At 32.4% G+C, this 17,956-nt stretch overlaps 3 protein-coding genes across 5 annotated transcripts; 2 read left to right on the top strand and 1 right to left on the bottom strand.

The window, feature by feature from the left end:
- Positions 1–6,336: 6,336 nt before the first annotated feature.
- Positions 6,337–9,785, top strand: LOC127259485 (protein DYAD). The gene is made up of 9 exons (XM_051286850.1): positions 6,337–6,510; positions 6,608–7,021; positions 7,082–7,431; positions 7,568–7,951; positions 8,041–8,100; positions 8,208–8,349; positions 8,440–8,493; positions 8,851–9,507; positions 9,585–9,785. The coding sequence occupies exons 1-9, from the start codon at positions 6,337–6,339 to the stop codon at positions 9,783–9,785; spliced, it is 2,436 nt and encodes an 811-aa protein (XP_051142807.1).
- A 254-nt stretch (positions 9,786–10,039) lies between these two features.
- LOC127259260 (8-amino-7-oxononanoate synthase) lies at positions 10,040–13,101 on the bottom strand. Its single transcript, XM_051286466.1, has 11 exons — positions 12,795–13,101; positions 12,377–12,529; positions 12,131–12,234; positions 11,497–11,732; positions 11,365–11,406; positions 11,207–11,294; positions 10,990–11,123; positions 10,811–10,899; positions 10,587–10,737; positions 10,447–10,515; positions 10,040–10,331 (listed from the first exon to the last, which is right to left on the bottom strand). Exons 1-11 carry the CDS (start codon positions 13,036–13,038, stop codon positions 10,217–10,219), a joined length of 1,425 nt encoding a protein of 474 aa, XP_051142423.1. The 5' UTR covers positions 13,039–13,101; the 3' UTR covers positions 10,040–10,216.
- A 211-nt stretch (positions 13,102–13,312) lies between these two features.
- Positions 13,313–16,820, top strand: LOC127259285 (uncharacterized). 3 transcript variants are annotated; one of them, XM_051286503.1, is made up of 10 exons: positions 13,313–13,331; positions 13,445–13,554; positions 13,656–13,711; positions 13,793–13,841; positions 15,026–15,065; positions 15,247–15,365; positions 15,458–15,518; positions 16,016–16,098; positions 16,186–16,359; positions 16,437–16,820. In XM_051286503.1, exons 2-10 carry the CDS (start codon positions 13,525–13,527, stop codon positions 16,602–16,604), a joined length of 780 nt encoding a protein of 259 aa, XP_051142460.1. In that variant the 5' UTR covers positions 13,313–13,331; positions 13,445–13,524; the 3' UTR covers positions 16,605–16,820. The 3 variants fall into 3 exon arrangements, with proteins under 3 accessions (XP_051142460.1, XP_051142459.1, XP_051142461.1); XM_051286502.1 differs by having other exon boundaries at positions 13,324–13,343; XM_051286504.1 differs by lacking the exon at positions 13,313–13,331 and having other exon boundaries at positions 13,350–13,554; positions 15,250–15,365.
- The last annotated feature ends 1,136 nt before the right edge of the window (positions 16,821–17,956 follow it).

Here is a 17,956-nt window from a genome sequence, read left to right as displayed (position 1 = left end):
TTTTTGTTTCGAATAGAATTTCTGTTTTTAATTATTAAAATTATAAAAATATTATAAAATATTTATTTTTATTAATTTTCTCTATATTTAATTTATTACATACTTTATAATATGAAAAAATATGCACGAAATTCTCATTTCGTCTTTAATTAATTGAACGGTTAATCTACACCTGTTTGTCTGTGTATTACAAAAGAGGACAAAGAAAAATACTAAAAATGTAAATACTTTTGTAGGTGTGAATAATTTGTTTGAAACAAACTATTTGTCATTTTTAATTATTAATGTTAAAGAAAAATATCAAAAATTTAATTTTATCATCAAAAGTTGAAGAATATTTATGTCTTTCTATAAAATATTTAAATGTACTCATTTTATAATGCACGCACAAAAAATATGTTGATTGAATGTTCTGTTAATTATAAACGAAATGAGAATTTTTATATTTTTTATACTTTTTTTTATTCCAATTTAAACTATTATTTTTTACCATTTTCGTTTGTGTCACTTCAAGATATCACATTCTATTTTAGAATAATCTAATACTAACGTACTCTTAATTTTTACTTTAATTACAAACATACAATTACATATACAATTACTTTATATATAAAGTCAAAAGGTAAAAATAAAAAAATATAAAAATAAAAAATAAAAAACTCTTACACATTTTTACTATCTAATAAAATAATATTATCTTTTAATTTAATATAGAACTCCAAAAGACATCGATGAATGGAAATAGAGGGAGTATTATCATTGTTATATATATATATATATGCAATAAACTAAATATAAGAAATTTTGTTCGAAAAACATAAATATGTAAATATAAATGAATATAGAGTTTGTTCGGGATTTTTGGGTGGAACGACCTCATAATATTTAATTTGAAAAAATATAATATATACATTAAAATAATATATAATGTATATTATCCACTCAACAAATTAATTATTCAATAAAATATTATATTATAAATATAATTTGAAATACGTCAATAACAAAACACAAAATGAACAAATCCAATGCGGTAGTGTTTTTATTTTATTTTATTAGTTTTTTCGAATGTTAGTTTCATTTTTTTTTTAATTTAAATAATAATTTGAATAATTTTATAAAATATAAATAATATATTTTTATAAAGGCTCATACTTAATTTTCAAGCATAAAACATCACATTTAAAAATTATTTTATTAAAAGAATAAAAATAAAACACAGTGAACCAATTTCTGTTTAAAAATTATTTTCTTGAATCAGTAAATAAATTCAGCAAGGATTCATCCTTATCATATCAAGAATCCAATTTCTGTTTAATTAATATCATAAAGGATTTGTTTGGTTTTAATTTGAAACTTGAATTTTAATTTTAATTTAAATAATATTGTAATATTATATTTTATATATATATATAAAAATGTATTTTTATTGAATATTATATTACTAAATAATGATGATTTGATTTTGAAATTATGTCAAATCTCCTATACTTCTAAAACTGCATCAAATATCCTCGTATTTTCATTAACTTTGCGTATAACTCTCTTGGTGGTCCTTATTTAACGCTATTTGACCTAAATGCGCCCAAATTGCGAATAAATTTTAGAATCTTAATTTATAAACATCTAAAATTTAACATATGTTCATTTTTTATTATATTTACCCTAAAAAAATAATAAATATACTAAAAAATAATTTTTTTTTTCAGGTTTTAAAAATTTATTTTTACTGTATTTTTATATTAAATATAAGAAAAATAAATATATTTGTAATTTAATGGGTATAGAAATTTAAATTCTAAAATTTATTCGCAGTTTGGGCGCATTTAGGTCAAATACCGTTAAATAAAGACCGTTGAGGGGATTAGACGCAGAGTTTATGAAACTACGAGGAAGTTTGACGCAATTTTAGAAGTATAAAAAATTTTGCGCAATTTCGTGAAATCATATCTGGATTTTGTGCAATTTAATCTAAAATAAATAATCATGTTTGTTTTTATTTTATGCTCTTTATCTTTTAAGTATTTTGAATCTTTCTGATGAAGTTTCTTTCTATCTATCTATCTATATATATATATATATATATATATATAAATGAAATTAACTATATCCAATTGTAGGAAAGCTTCTCTTTACCCTTTATTCATCCGTCACCTTCTTACAAATATAATACTTCCTCCCTTTTTTTAATCGTAATTTTAAAAATATTAGTATTATATTGGGATATAATAGAAATAAAGTAAAAATGATTAAAATAATATTGTTAGTATGTGTGATATAAATGTATGATATTTGTAATGTTAGGTAGATAGTTACTAAAAAAAAAAGAAATAGATACTTTGTTATAGAACGGACTAAAATAAAAAAATAAATACTTTATTATGAAATGGAGAGAGTACTTATAATATAATAATAAGTATATTAGGGTCTGTTTTTTTCTTTTTTCTTTTTTTTAAAAAAATTACTATTTGAATTTTATATTCTCCAAAATATCTATATCTATATATATATATCTATTTAATAAATTATTGTATTAAATATTATCTAAATAAAAAATTTATTTAAAAAACACATGCACACTGAAACACACCACTTGTATTCTCTATCTCTTTCTTTGTATGTATCCATAACCTCATTTCTAATAAATGTAATTTAATTAAAAAATATTCCATTATATATATATATAATGCATTTTATGTTAAATATATTTTTAATTGGAGAATTTTGATTGAATTTATTAGAGTTAATTTTGATTTTAAAGAAACATTAGGTAGTAAACAAATTATATCCTATTAATTAATTATATTCTCGTCCCAAAATTATAGTTTTAATTGGGTTGGGCACGAGATTTAAAAAATATTGATATTACATTGGTAGTTGGTAAAAAGTATATATAAAAGAATTTTTTTTGTTCTTGTGAGTGTATTAGTGTAAAAAACAGTGGCAAATGTGTAATAAAAATAAAAAAATATGAGTATTTTTTTGGTGATATAATTATTTATGGAAATAATACTATTATTTTGGGATGGACAAAAATAGTAAACAAGACTATTGTACTGGGACGGAGGGAGTATTATGTTAATACTTATTTTTCTCTACTTATATATATATATATATATATTTGGTAGAATTATATGTATTTATTAAATTGGAAAATAAGGTCAATAAAGTTGAAAGTAATTGAGTGTATGTTTTATGTGTTTTGTTTTTGAGTTTTGACCTGTATGTGTTTGATTGTGGACTTTATATTTGGATTTGGATTTGGATGTTTGAATATTTGTTTAAGCGTGATATAAATAAATATTGATTTAATATTTTAAATATAAAATTATTTTTTAATATAATATAAAATATAATTGTTTGATTTGTTATTTTTAAAATGAAAAAAGTAAAATGAATAGTTAAAATATTGTGAAAATTCTACAAATAAACACAATTTATGTTATATATAAAACATAATTAATATTAAAAAATAATAATTTATATTGAATTATTAATTTTTTTATTTTTATTTTTATGAATTGATAGAATATATATATACATATTATATACTTTATATGAGTGTAGTTATTGTTATTTTAGTAATATTCATTGAAAATATTGTCATAAAAAATATTGAGTGATATATTCATTTATTCAAATAAGCCAGGCTACTTACGATGCGTTTGTTTGCTCGGTTATATTTTTAATAGTAAGATTCTAAAATAAAATAGTAATTGTTTAATATGATATAAATATATTGATAGTAATATTTAAATGTAAAATTATTTTTTTAAATAATATAAAAGAAATTTAAAAAAACATATGCTTGACCTAAATATTTTTGAGAAAAAAAAATTATAAATATTGTAAAATCCTATGATCAAACATGGCCATAAAGTTATGGGCCTTTATTAACAGATGCAGAAAAGCCCAGGCCCAAATATATTTGTAGATTTTTTTTCCCTTTGTGTTTTGAACTTTACTTAGTAAATACTTCTTCCGTCCCACGTCTCATGTCCATCTTTCCATTTCCACCCGTCTCATTTTTTTTGTCACTTTTGTTTTTGGAAAAGAGTTATATATTTTAATCTTATTTTTAAAAAATATAATTTATAATTTTTTTAATTTTAATTATAATAATCCGTTATATTAATCTTAATCTATAATTATTTTTATTATATGATAATTATTTTCATTAATACATTTTCAATTATTTACTAATTATACTCCTCCTAAATTATCGTGTCTACAGTAGAGCGGACAAAATATCCGGGACGGAGGGAGTATTTAATTCTATAGTAATACAACAACAATAATTCCGGAGCTACTTGTTAATCAGTACTAATTTGATTAAATTAATATATTAACTTGAAGTAATAATATTTCATTACAAGACAAATAACATATATTCAACACGTAACCATTTTCAAACAAACAAAAAACATCAAAATAATTTCAAAATATATCTAAGCAAATACAAAGTAATTAACCTACAATATACATACATATATATATATAGACATGACATTTGCTTTTTATTTTAGATTATACTCCCTCTGTTCACAAATTAATATCGTCCAACAACTATTATCCTATTTCCTTTTTTAAATACAAATTTTACATTTTTACCCTTCATTCATTTATTACTTTTAATCTCTGTCATACAATTAAGAACAAATTTGTCAATTTATAAAAAAAAAAAAAAAAATCACCTAAAAAAACAGTGCAAATATACTTTAGAATAATAGAAATTGGACGGAGGAAGTATTATTCATTTTATACAAATTGATCTTAGATCATTCACATGTCTTTCTTTCAAAAATAAATAAATAAACAAAAGACTATATATTGTTGGGATTGATAAATTCAAATTCAAAATTTACCACACACGAAATTATAATTTGTTCCTTTGCATAGGAACAAAGTAAAATCATATGAAAATTAGAAATTGCAATTTGGTTCAATAAATAAACAAAATTTTATTGAGAGATGAAATAGTTAAATATATATATATATATAATATGTTAAGGGTATGAGATCTACCCACTAGAAAGAAAATGTATGATTAATTACTTCTTCTTTTTAATTTTTTTTTTATCAATTTTTTATTAAGTAATCCTATAAAAAAATATTTTTTCTAAAATATTACAGTCAATTACTATTTATATTAAAAAATCAAAACTAGAGTTCGAAATCAAACTAATACAAAATGAAACCATATGTATGTATATATATATATATATAAATAGATATAAGATGGAGGCAAGTTTACCCTTTTCCTGGAAACCCTAATTTCTTGCTTGATTCTTCAGCAAATCTGAATTCTCTCTCCGATCCTGCATTGTTGCATCAAGCAAACTCCAGTGTTTGCTCTAATTTCTTCCACAATTGAAGTTCTACGTGGTTCAATTTTGGTCCTGCATGATTTCAGATTGTGGGTGACATATGGAAACCTGCTACGGAAATTCAATACAGGTTGTAAGTTGTAACACACACTCACTCTCTCTCTCTCTCTCTCTCTCTTCCTGCTGTCAATTCTGACGCATGGTTTTGCATCAGAAACCGCTTTTCCGTCTGTTATTTTTGTCTCGAGCAGTTAGATAATGGTACAATTATTTCACGCGCCATTAGGCTACATTTCTTGGTTGCCAAAAAGAAATGGCGAAATCACTAACCTGATATACACATCCCCACGCGGGCGGCAGCTTCATTCTGTTTGATTTGTGCGTGTCTTTGCTCGCAAGACGCATGCATATATGATCATGGTGGAGCATAAACCCTATATATCATGATATATATATAGAGAGTATTCGTGCATCGTACGTACTTGTTTGTGGGGAATTTGGGAGACTCAGAAACCCTAGCTATTATGAGGTTTTGACATACTGTATATATATATATTTGTGTTTGTGCTGCGAGACATAGATGCAGATGCATTTAATGCTATATACGCATTAGTATGAACCCTAGTTCTGCGAATACATGAACAATCAGTTCGTGTTTGAGCATAAATAGCATCTCTTGCATATTCCGAAAAAGAAGGCAAAAAGGTACCGATCTTTTGATGCAGGTAACAGAGCAGTGCTACCAAAAAGGGGCGGAGCAAGACAGCAGCACCGCTCCGGCGTCTCCGCCACTTATAGGCCCACTGACCAACGCCGTACCACTTCCTCTTTCATCTCACCACCGCAGTACTCTCTTGCTTGAAGGTACCATATATATATATATATACATATATCATACATACGTGCTTTCACCCTCACGTATTCCCACCTTGTTTTCTGCTCACCACAACTGCAAGTTATCAATTCCAAGCTATCGTAGAAGAAGTTAGTTTTCTACTGATCTGAAAAAATGTGCGCCGAAACTGATGATCTCTCGTTTTCCTATCAAGATGCAGCGGACAACGATGGAGATAATAGATCCGCCATTGAAGACAAAATCAAATCTGGTTTTCTCTACGAGATCGATCATATACAGCTACCCCCAAGAACCCCAGTCCAACTCAAGTCAATCCGAGTTGCTATGGTAAGAAATGTGCACCGATTAATCAAGATAGTCGACATAACTTGTGGTTCAAGCTATTTTATACTATATTGCTTTAATCAGTGATTCTGGATTTTAGGTTTGCGAGAAAACGGAGACGAATGTATCAGTAAGGTATCCAAGCATGGAATCACTAAGAGCATTTTTCAACTACAGCACAAGGGAAACACACCCAGCTTTGGACAAGAAGTTCGTGATGGCGCCGGAGCTCGCAGCTAAAGTTCTTGTAAGAATGGTTCCAGCGGAGGTATTCTCTGAGAAGAAGAGCCAAGAAGTCTTCTGGCTGATTAGCTGTTCAGCTTTTTCGGATAAGGTTAATGTTGCAGATAACAAGGGTAAGTGTTTATCAGAGCTGAAGGGGAGTGGGATGCTAAGGTGGGGTGTGAGAAGGCAGGTGAAGTATCTTGGTAGGCATAATAAGGAGGGTGAGGATGATTGTGTACATGGCCACAACTCTTTTTCAAGTTTGGTTAATAAAGCTGAGGATACTCATGTTAATCATGGAGGTTCTGATATTAGTGGGCTGAATGCTACTGGTAATAATGGAAACGAGAATAATAATGAGAAGGATGAGGGTGGAGAAGATGATGAGTGGAATGAGGAAGATGATGATCAGGAGAATGAGGGAGGGGAAGAGGAGGAAGAAGAAGAGGAGGAAGAAGAGGAAGGAGAGGAAGAATCAGAAGAAGAGGATGGAAATAAGTCTAAAAAAGGTAACAAGAATTTGAAACGAAAGAGATACACATTTAGAAACAAGGGTGTGAAGAAGCCAAAGAATGAAAAAGTTGAGATCAAGAAAAAGCCTAAGCAGAAGAAGTATTCAGTCAAGAAGAACAAGGGAAAATCAAGATTCAAGGAAGCACTTGTATTAAGAGATCCAAAAGATCGTTGGTCTGCTGAAAGGTATACATACATACATACATACATATATAATTATATAAATACACACAAGAAAATTTTATTAAATTAATTAGTTGTTAATAGCTTTAGTTTTCATTGCTTGTTGTTGAGATAATTGAGCATGTATTAATTCATACAGGTACAAGCTTGCTGAGGAGAATCTTTTGAGGGTAATGAAAGCTAAAAATGCGACGGCCAAGAAACCGATTCTAAGGCCTCAATTGAGATCAGAAGCAAGGAAAAGTATTGGTGACACAGGGCTACTTGATCATCTTCTTAAGCATATGGCTGGGAAGCTTGCACCTGGTGGGGAAGAGAGGTTTAGGCGGCGGCACAACCCGGATGGAGCAATGGAGTATTGGCTAGAGAGTGCTGATCTTGTGAACATCAGGAGGGAAGCTGGGGTCACTGACCCTTACTGGGTACCCCCACCTGGTTGGAAACCTGGAGATCCTCCAACTCAGGATCCTAATTGTGCTAAAGAATTGAAGCTTTTAAAGGATGACATTTCCAAAATAAAAAGGTGTGTACATAAGAGATTTGGTATATTTGGGATTTGTTATATACAAGTGTAACAATTCTTGTGATAATGTTGATTTGTTTTGTGACTAGGGATTTGGAGCTGTTGGTAACAAAGGTGGAGTTGGAAGAAAACATTAGGAAATTAAGGAGGTGATTTATATACAAGGATACAGAATTTGACCTTTTTATTGTCTTCATGTTAGAAATAAATTGTTATAAATATTATTTTACGTGAGGACTATTTCATGCACATGCAGTGAACTTGAAAATTTTGCATCCAAAAGGAGGAAAGAAATGAATCAAGAAATGGAGTCAGCATCTAACCAATCTGCTCAGCAGGTGGCTGCTTCATTGATGAAGCCCCAAAAGAGTGATTTTGACAATGCACCAGTTTCACTGGTAGTTATTTCAAACACATTAAATAATATTTCAGTTATTTGATCACTCACACAGTGCTATAAACTGTTATTATCACCACTCTTCTTCCAGGAAGACTGCAAGAAACAATTGATGGGCATAGCAGATTGTTTGAAACAAATAGAGGTACCAACAATTGCCGTTAGTTCTCATTAAAAGCTCGGGTGCATGCATGATTATGTTTTGAATTAAATGAACTTGCATAGATTTGTCACAATTTTGAGACACTAAAATAGGAAAGATGAAATCACCATGTTGTTGACTTATTAAATCTGTCTATTTGTGGATCCTAGATATAAGATTCAAATCTCCATTTCCCAATATAATATACATTTGCCCTAGCAATGATAATAAACATATTTGACTGTGGGAGTGTACTGACGATGATCTCTTTCAATTTTAATGAGCATTAATAGTACTATGTGTTATATTATATATATATAACTGAAATGCATAACATGAATATATCAAAAACTGGAACAGGAAAAGAGGGGAAAGGCAAGACCCAAATTAGAAGAAAGAGCAACAAAAGAGGACTACACATTAATGGTGGCAACAGAGACACAAGTAAAAAGCAAAGAACAACAGCAGGTACAAACATTAATGGCGGCAAGGGAAGAACCATTATTCATACCTGGCAAAGATCAGACCACCACCACTGCCCAAACTGAAGCACCACCTCCAAAAGCAGCAGCAGAAACCAAAAAGATCATGGCCACAGCACCATCACCACCAGCAACAGCTGAGGAAAAAGCAGCCAAGATACAAAGGCTGAAGAGTGGGTTCAGAATCTGTAAACCCCAGGGGACTTTCCTCTGGCCTAACATGGTCAAAGACAACAACAACAACAGCAGCAACAACTCAAGTTCTGGCAAGATCATGTCCCCCCAAGTTCTTGTCCAAGTTGAAGTCCCAACCCCACCCTCAGTTTCTTCCTCCACTGCTTTAGCTCCACCCCAGCTGCCTTACAACAACCACCACCCTGCCTCCATTGTCAAGCCACTGGCTGAGAAACGCCCAGTTACAGTCTCCATACCTAAAGTCCAAAATGACATGGATGGCCCAAGTCATTGTACAACTACCAACTCAATGAATCTGATCACTACCACCACAATCAATCCCAATGCTGTGGCTCTGGTGGTGAGTATGAATAATGTGGATTGGCTTTAAAAATTCAAAAGGGTTCTTGTAATGTTTGCTGTTTGTGTGCACTGCAGACCAATTTGTCACCTCCTGCAAATACAGAGCCATGGCAGAACTCAACTAACAGGCCAAGAAATGGAGCAGCAGACAATGATCCAAAGGAATGCAACACATGCTGCGGATCCTCAGAAACAAACTTGTCTTCTGAAGTTGGTAACTGGCTGGCACTATCTTCTTTCAAATCTTCTTCTGCTGATGAATCTAACCATGGTTGAATATCTTCATGCTGAATCAGTAGTGGTATCTAAATAGTTGTGACTTTGGTAATTTGCATGGGTTTTTAGTAGGACAAAACTATTAGGCCTTGAATGAATCTAATCAATGCCTGACTTGTCCTGATCCTGAACACCATTGACATCATGCAATGTAGTAAAGTATAGTTAACTATGATGGAAGCCTTAAACTAGGTGTTTTGAGGAATGCCCATGTCTTGAAATTATGAGTAGATGATGATCATAGACATTGGATATGGATATGGATATTATCTTTTAATTTCTCTACTTCCCCACTTAAATAGAAATGATTGGTTGTAATGACATATGATCCAATCTCTCCTATCTATGAGAAATATGTACTCTTACTAGTACTAAGTTTCAATTTGCCACTTGATCACACATAAAGTAAGAAGAACTGATAATAGAGAAAGCTAAAGCTTAGAATAACAGGTTGTGCTGTCCTGAAAATTGATGCATTGTGACAGTGCATCTTTGAGCTTTATCAAATCATCCTTTGTATGTGCTGCACTCAGAGTTACCCTCAACCTGAAAGCAGCATAACCCATAAAAAAAAAAAAAAAAAAAAAACCATAAAAGATTAATCCTTCCCTTTTACGGCAAATATCGTATGGATATTCCAAGAGAGCAAAAGTTCGACAACCTGCAGGAGTTGGGGGGTACCGTAGGAGGTCTTATTGCAGTTATATGAAACCCTGATCTTAAAAGATGCCTGTTTAAACAATGAAGATATGAGTTTAGTAAACAATGTAATGATCGGGAGAGAAAAAGTGGGTGACTAACCGGCTAGCTTGAAGGGCTTTGTCCTCGCTCCCGACAACAAGCGAAATGATGTGGCTTTCGACAGGGATGCCAGTTAAGGCATGGAATTCTTGCATCCGTTGGGAAAGAGCTTCCCTACGCCACGACTCTTTCTTCGCCACAACTACGGCAGCTGCATAGACGAGCCAATGTCAGGAAACGTAAGGGAAAAACATTGGAAGTATAGAGAATTCCGAAAATCGAACCATATGATGCAGCGGCGACAGGCACTGGAGTTGAAGTTGAAAATATAAAAGCCCGGCCCCGGGATTGAATTAGTAGCTTCCATTTCTTGCTGTCGTTCACACAAATCAGAAAGGCGAAAATTTATGTCATGTTCGGTAATTCGGCGTATGATCCAATGATATCAGTTGAGTGAATTTGCCTGCATGCAATGAAACCGCCATGGCAACCCGCCGCTTTACTCAATGTTCCGATACAGATGTCGACATCCTTTTCGCAGTCGAACTTTTCCGCGGCACCTCCGCCGTTTCTTCCACAGACAAAAGTTGCATGAGCCTAAAGATTATGTAAAAAAGAAACGAAGCAAGATGAGTTCTATATGCAGTATATTTAGGAAAAATGGTTTAACGGAAACTCACATCATCGATTACAAACAGAAACCCGTGTTTCTTACGGAGCTTTGCAAGTCCGGTCATGGGTGCAAAGTCGCCGTCCATGCTGAACAGGCTGGCAAAATAGATCGATGTCAACAAAAATTGAGCCGTAAGAACGATTGAAATTTAGTATAGCGGCGAACCTGTCGGTTATTACAACTTTTTTCCTCATCGTGCAGCTTGACCTGTTAAAAGTTCAAACAAACAGTGCAAGGATCAATATATAGTAGGGAAAATATCGAGTCAACAAAATGTATAGCAAATAAGTAGCCTACAGCAGTTCATCGAGATGACGCATATCACAGTGCCTATAGATGAAAGTTACGGCATTTCCTTGTCTCTCAGCAAGACGGATGCCGTCAATTATTGAAGCATGGTTCAAGGCATCGGAAAATATGGCGACTTTGTCGTCTTTTGAACGCTTTCCAAGAGATATGAGGGAAGCAATATTTCCAATTGTTGTCATAAAGGCCATGTTTGCTGAAAAACCTGTCGGACAAAGAAGGCATTCCTAACATTTAATGTTAGAATGATGACGATTCAGTTTGATAAATAAGATTCGAGTAAGGTAAAACATATTTTTTTCTAAATAATTTAGATCAATCCAGAAAACATAACATAATGAAATTAAGAGTTTATTTTACATTGGGGCAAAAATGTATGTCCAATTACTTTCTTTAAACTAGAGAAATTAAATTCGTCGCAGATGAAAAGGTAAAAGCATTAGTCTTCGGCTCTGTTCTCTTTTGAGTGTTTTTTTTTTTTTTGTTCTCCAATTCCGAATAAAAACAAACCAATTTTCAATGTAAAATATCTCATGCAAAAAAAATTTCACCCAAAAATCAAAAAACACAAACACACGAAAAAACACCAAAAGAATTAGTGAATTATCTATAATAGAAGTGATACCTCCTTCCTTTTCAACTCAGCCAACGACGATTCCAGTAACCTATGGAAACTTGTGTACCCACAGATCAAAGCAGAGCCTCTCAAACCCATGCCGTGCTCGAGAGCTGTCTGCAAAATCAATACATAGTGAGTGTATTCATATATATATATATATATGTATGTATGTATGTATGTATGTATGTATGTATATTCTCTATAGGTATGTATATTTCACTAAAATCTTTGAAAGTTAAAAGCCAACTAAACATGCCTTGCTAGCTGCATTGCTGACCGTTGGATGTGAACTCAGTCCTAAGTAATCATTTCCAGAGAAGATGATCAACTTCCTCAGCTTTCCATCCTCTGAATCTGCTTCACCATCACTTCTTCCATTATTAAACATGGCATCATTGTCATCACCTGAAAATTGCCAAAACATGTCATCAAACAACGATGATTGACTTTCCAATGTCTTCCTTATTTTTTTTCTGCAAATTAGGGCTAATCCTCATAGCAGGTAGTTAAACAAACAAGCATAAAAAGACACATTATCAAAGGATCATGATCCAATTCCTCAATCAAAGCCTCTCAATATCATTATCAACCCTAATTCCTACAAGATCAAACCTTCTTCACTATTTCACTACTTAACTCCAACACTATCAATACAGTGAATCGAGCGTACCTGAACTGGGGACATCGTCCAGCCATCTTTGGAATGTGCACTCAGAAATGTTAGCTTCAACAGATGCCCTATCCCATCCGTTCGGACCGTCAAATAATTGAAACGAATCCCCGACTGAGGCGGATTGATCGGAAACTCCACTGCCGAGATGGATTGGCCTGAGGGAACGCAATAGCTTGAGCAATTCGAGCTTCGACAGCGCTTTCTCTACCAATTCGTCCCACTGGCTACCATTTTCCTCCATTGTCTCGAACAATGGGAAGAATTTTAGCAGACGGAGGAGGCGTCACGCATACTTGCAGAGCTCTCAGTTGTGAATCCTACTCCAATAGGAGATCCTTAAACCCCGGACCAAATGAATCTGCACCGTTCATTTCTGAACCCCACCATCCGACGGTGTAGATCTTTTCGGTGTTGTGGTCCAGGACTTTTTATAATTATTTTAGAATTCCAATGTCTTTAAATTTATATATTTTTAAGAGTAGGTTAAAGTTCTTCTCTGGTTCAGTGGTGGAATCAGTTCTGAGTTCTAATCGGGTTAGGTTTGGGGTTCGAACCCTAATTTTGTCTCTTTTCTTTTCTTTTCTGTTTTTACTTCGTCTTCTTCGTGATCTTCTTGAATTCCGGAAGCTATCTGCTGCAATTTTCAGGCTGGATGTTCTTGAGCTTTGCTGGATTTCATCTTGCGCGCGTCGAGCAGCGTTAATTTGAGGGTGATTTTGCGGATTCTATGGATCCAGATCCGCCTGCTCCGAGGAAGGTTCGCATTTGATATTTGGTTTGCTTTGCCGCCATTTCATTTTCATTTCGGTCGGAGTCGCTAATTTTCCGATTTCTCTGTCGAATTTCCGGATTTCTCAGAGGAGATTCCAGCCGAAACCCCCTCCCGCAAATCGGAAGCCTACCGTGACCTTAGTGTACTCGCTGGAAACTCGATTGCTCGTTTATTGCGTTGTGTGCATAACTTATTAACTTCCGGAATTGACGTAAATTTGCAGTGGTCGTGATGCTGGGGATGGTGCCGGCGGAGAAACTCCACAGTCGCTCGTACGTCTCTCTCTCTCTCTCTCTCTCTCTCTCTCTCTCTCTCTCACTCACTCACTCACTCACTCACATACACACGCGCGCGCACAACGCATACAGTAAGTGAGAATTTGTGTGTATGTATATATATATTATATATCGACAGATGCGAGTTTGGGATCTGTGATTTACAGGAACTTGTTTGTTTGCCTTTTTCGTTTCCTTATCTTGAAGAGGCAGAATTGGAATTTAGAAGTTTGGGCTTGTTAGCATGTTCCTTTACATGTTTCACTCTCTAATAGGTCCTTTAACTTTTTATTTAATGGTGGATAGTTTTATTTTTTTTTATTATTCTAACTAGTAGTAATATTCTTGGACCATGTTGCCTGATTTATAATCACAAGTGATATTTAATTATTGGTGTCTTCTATTTTTATTTTTTTTTAATATAATGATTTCTTGATTTGTTTTGTGTGTTTCTTTTTGATTGGATTTGAATTTTATTTTTTATTTAAATTTGATATTAAAATAATATATAATGAAATGAAAGTTTTTTTATAAAAAAAATAGAATTGAAATAGTAGAAAAAATAGGGTTTGATATTTAAAGAAACACCACTACATGGCCTCGTTTAATTTGAACAAAATAATAATGGCTCCGTTCAAGCAGCTTTTTTTTTTTTTTTTTTTGGATCAAATGATTTTGGTGCAGGGTAAGGAGAGAATTGTGTATATAACTTTAGATTGAATAATTGACTTTTTTTTTTTTTAAAAAAAAAAAAATGTAAATATTATCTCCGTCCAGCTTCAAAATCTCATTTACTTTTTGTTGATATTATTATATCAAATGTATTAAAAAAAAATTGCAAAATACTACATTAGTGTTTTATAATAAATTATAAGTTAAGTACAATGAAAAAAGTAAAAGATAAATGTGATCTTAAAAGATAAAGATGGAACATACATTAGATAGGATATTTTCTAAAAGAAATTGAAATATTGATATATATATATATATAATTAAAAAGGTTCCTGCTGGATAGAAGTTTTTTATATTTCAGAAATTTGTTTGTGTTCTAAGACTATATAATTAATTATGCAATTTATTATAAATTTGAATTTTTAGATAAGAAGATCATAGGTCATTTTCTTAAGCATATCATATAGGATGTTTCAGCTGTCTTACAATAGAGTTTTTTGAATGTGTAGGAGACTCTAATGAGGAGAAGATCAGTACTGGAGAAGAAGTGTAATCTCTTCACTCCATTTCTATTGTTTCTATACAAATATAATCATTACCGAAAAATCGAAAACCTCGAGCATCGATCCACTATCATACTTCGCTCGTAATTAAAGGCTATAATTCGATGCTACATTGGGTAGGAAGAATTTGTGCATTGTGTTAATCATTGTGTTAATCATTCGATCAGCAGACGCGAAGAAGAATGCAGCCAAGCCTGAAGAACCCGCCCTCGACAGCACCAAAAGCCCGGATGTTTCGATGGCAGATCCTTCCGGAAGTAAAAAGAAAGAATACAAGGAGCCTTGGGTAATAACATATGGCTTTCTTCCTTGTGTCGTCTCATAGTCGAAGAAAATGCCGCAGCTTGATCATTGTTTATGCTTTTTTCACCTTTGCAGGATTACAATGGGAATTATCCGGTAACCTTGCCGTGGAGGATTCCTCCTGCCGGAGATCCAGGTACTACTCGTGTCGTAGAAATTGTTGGAAAATAGTTTTTTTTTACGAAGTCTGAGATATGGTTGGCGAAATTCGAAAACACAAATCAGAGAGTATCTGGGGAAAAGATTTTTCGAGGTCTAGGGTGTGTTTGTTTGGAGGTTTAAATTTTGAATTGAAATTTGAATAGTAAAAATTTTGAATTTGAATTGTTGTATGATGCGATATAAATAGACGTTGATTTGAATGTATAATTGATTTTTAGAATAATATAAAAAATAAAAAATAAATGTTTGATGCGATATTGAGGAGAATATATATATATAGTTTTTTAATTCACTTTGGGGAATATTCACTTCAAGGAAACCGCTAGGATTTAAGCTGGGATTTGATTTCACATCTATCTGATTTTTTGTTTTCGAATTTCGCCCATCTCACAATTCGCTAAAACTATTTTCCAACAGAAATGAAATCAAATAGATGAGATATTGGATACATATCAACCCCTGTTCTTGCAGAAATTCTCGACGAAGAGGAATTCGGCGAACCTAAGGAATACGACGAAACTGCTATCCCCGACGCAGTTGAACTCGGTTTGACGGTTCGTCTACTATTCTCTATCCAAGAATCGTCTTTACCGGATGCTATAAATTATAATTCACCTTCAGTAAATTCTTCCTCTTTACAGGACCAAGAAAATCAACCAAAGATGTTCTTCTTCCAATTTCCTCCCCAACTTCCAAATTATAATTCACCTTCCAGCAATGAGTCGGGGAAATCCGAACCCGGAGGGTACATGGGGAAAATGCTGGTGCACAAAAGCGGCGCCGTGAAATTGAAGTTGGGAGACGTTGTGTTCGATGTGAGCCGTAGTTTCGAAAACGGTACACCCGATCCGAGCTCGTTTTGTAATAATCGGGTTGTTGTTGTGGGCTGCAGGTTGGTCCCGGTATGGACCGTTCGTGTGCCGAGAACGTCGTTGCTGTGGACTTCGACGGCGGGGAGATGTGTGAGGTCGGGGTGCTGGAGAAACACGCCGTCGTTTCGGCCGATATCGATCGATTGCTGGAGGAAGAAGAATTGAAAATGAGGAGAAGAGGAAAGTAGGTATGTTATGGCTGGCTTACATCTTGCACATATGTTGGATATATGATATCTGGAAAATTAACCAAGTAACTAAGTAGCATTCAGTGATTGAGATCATTGTTAAGTAAGTAAGCCTAGTTATGGGAGAATTTAACGTTTAGGTTGTAGAAAAGGAACAAGAACTTGATGTTTTGATGAATATAAGACTGTTTGCTATATGACATGTTGGCTGTCATTTTTTACTCACTTCTTTCCGATTCAAGGCACATTTTATTTTTTAATAAATTAAAAAATAATACTCCATAAATACAATATTAATTGAGTTGGACACGAGATTTAATAAATATTGATATTATATTGATAGTCGGTAAAAAATATGAATAAAATACTTTTTTAACTTGTGAGTATAATAGTCTAAAAAGTAACGATAATGTTTTGGGACGGACAAAAATGATATTATGTGTATTAGTTTAAAAAATAGTGACAATATCTTGGGACGGACAAAAATGATATTATTGTATTAGGATGGAGTGGGTAATACTTTATTGACCGATAAAAGTGTGTAAGATATTTTTATGATGAAAATAGTATATTCTATTATAAAATATTTTTGATATTTTTGTTGATGAAAATAGTATATATATATATCTATATTGAGTTGGAACAGAGGCAATAGTATTTTATTTTAAATTTTTTTTATAACGTGGTATAGTAATATTTTATTTTATTTTATAACGTGGAATCCACAACAGCTATTTATCTTGTGTGCATTCAGTAAATTTTCAATCGAATCTAATAGCATACAAATTAAGTCTGATAAGTATTGCTAGACAAATCATATATATATCATATTTTGCCGATGAGTTATTATTATTATTATTTTTTTATGTATAGGTGCATTGTAAACTCATCATATCATAAGATTGAATTGACTGAATTTGAACTCCATTCTTAGGCTTCAACCCTACCTTTCGGGTGATCAAAATTGTTCATTCAAAATTTATTCACAGAGATTCATACTCTCATTTCTTTGTTGTTCATCAATATGATATATGTAAAAAATCTATTTATTCCCAAAATTATATACAAAATACATTCAAGATTCTGTTTTACAATTTTTTGCAAATAAATGTTCTCCAAGTGTCAAAGTGAACATGTTAAGAGAGTGACCATCTATAAACAATTTTAAGAAAATATATTTATCAAGAAAATACAAAGAACACACCCATTATATACATTATTCTTTTATAATATTTATCGATATTTGTGTATATAACATAAAGGCAAAAACCGTCCTGGGAACCAATCCAAAATAATTCGATCCATGGGCCGAATTGGGCTAACTTGTTATTTATTTGGCCCGACTGGGGAAC

The sequence above is a fragment of the Andrographis paniculata genome, unplaced genomic scaffold (genome assembly GCF_009805555.1).
Source record: "Andrographis paniculata isolate CXL003 unplaced genomic scaffold, ASM980555v1 Contig60END, whole genome shotgun sequence".
NCBI lineage: Eukaryota > Viridiplantae > Streptophyta > Magnoliopsida > Lamiales > Acanthaceae > Andrographis > Andrographis paniculata.
The sequence above is the reverse complement of the archived record's forward strand: the minus strand, read 5'-3'. Positions and strand labels throughout refer to the sequence as shown.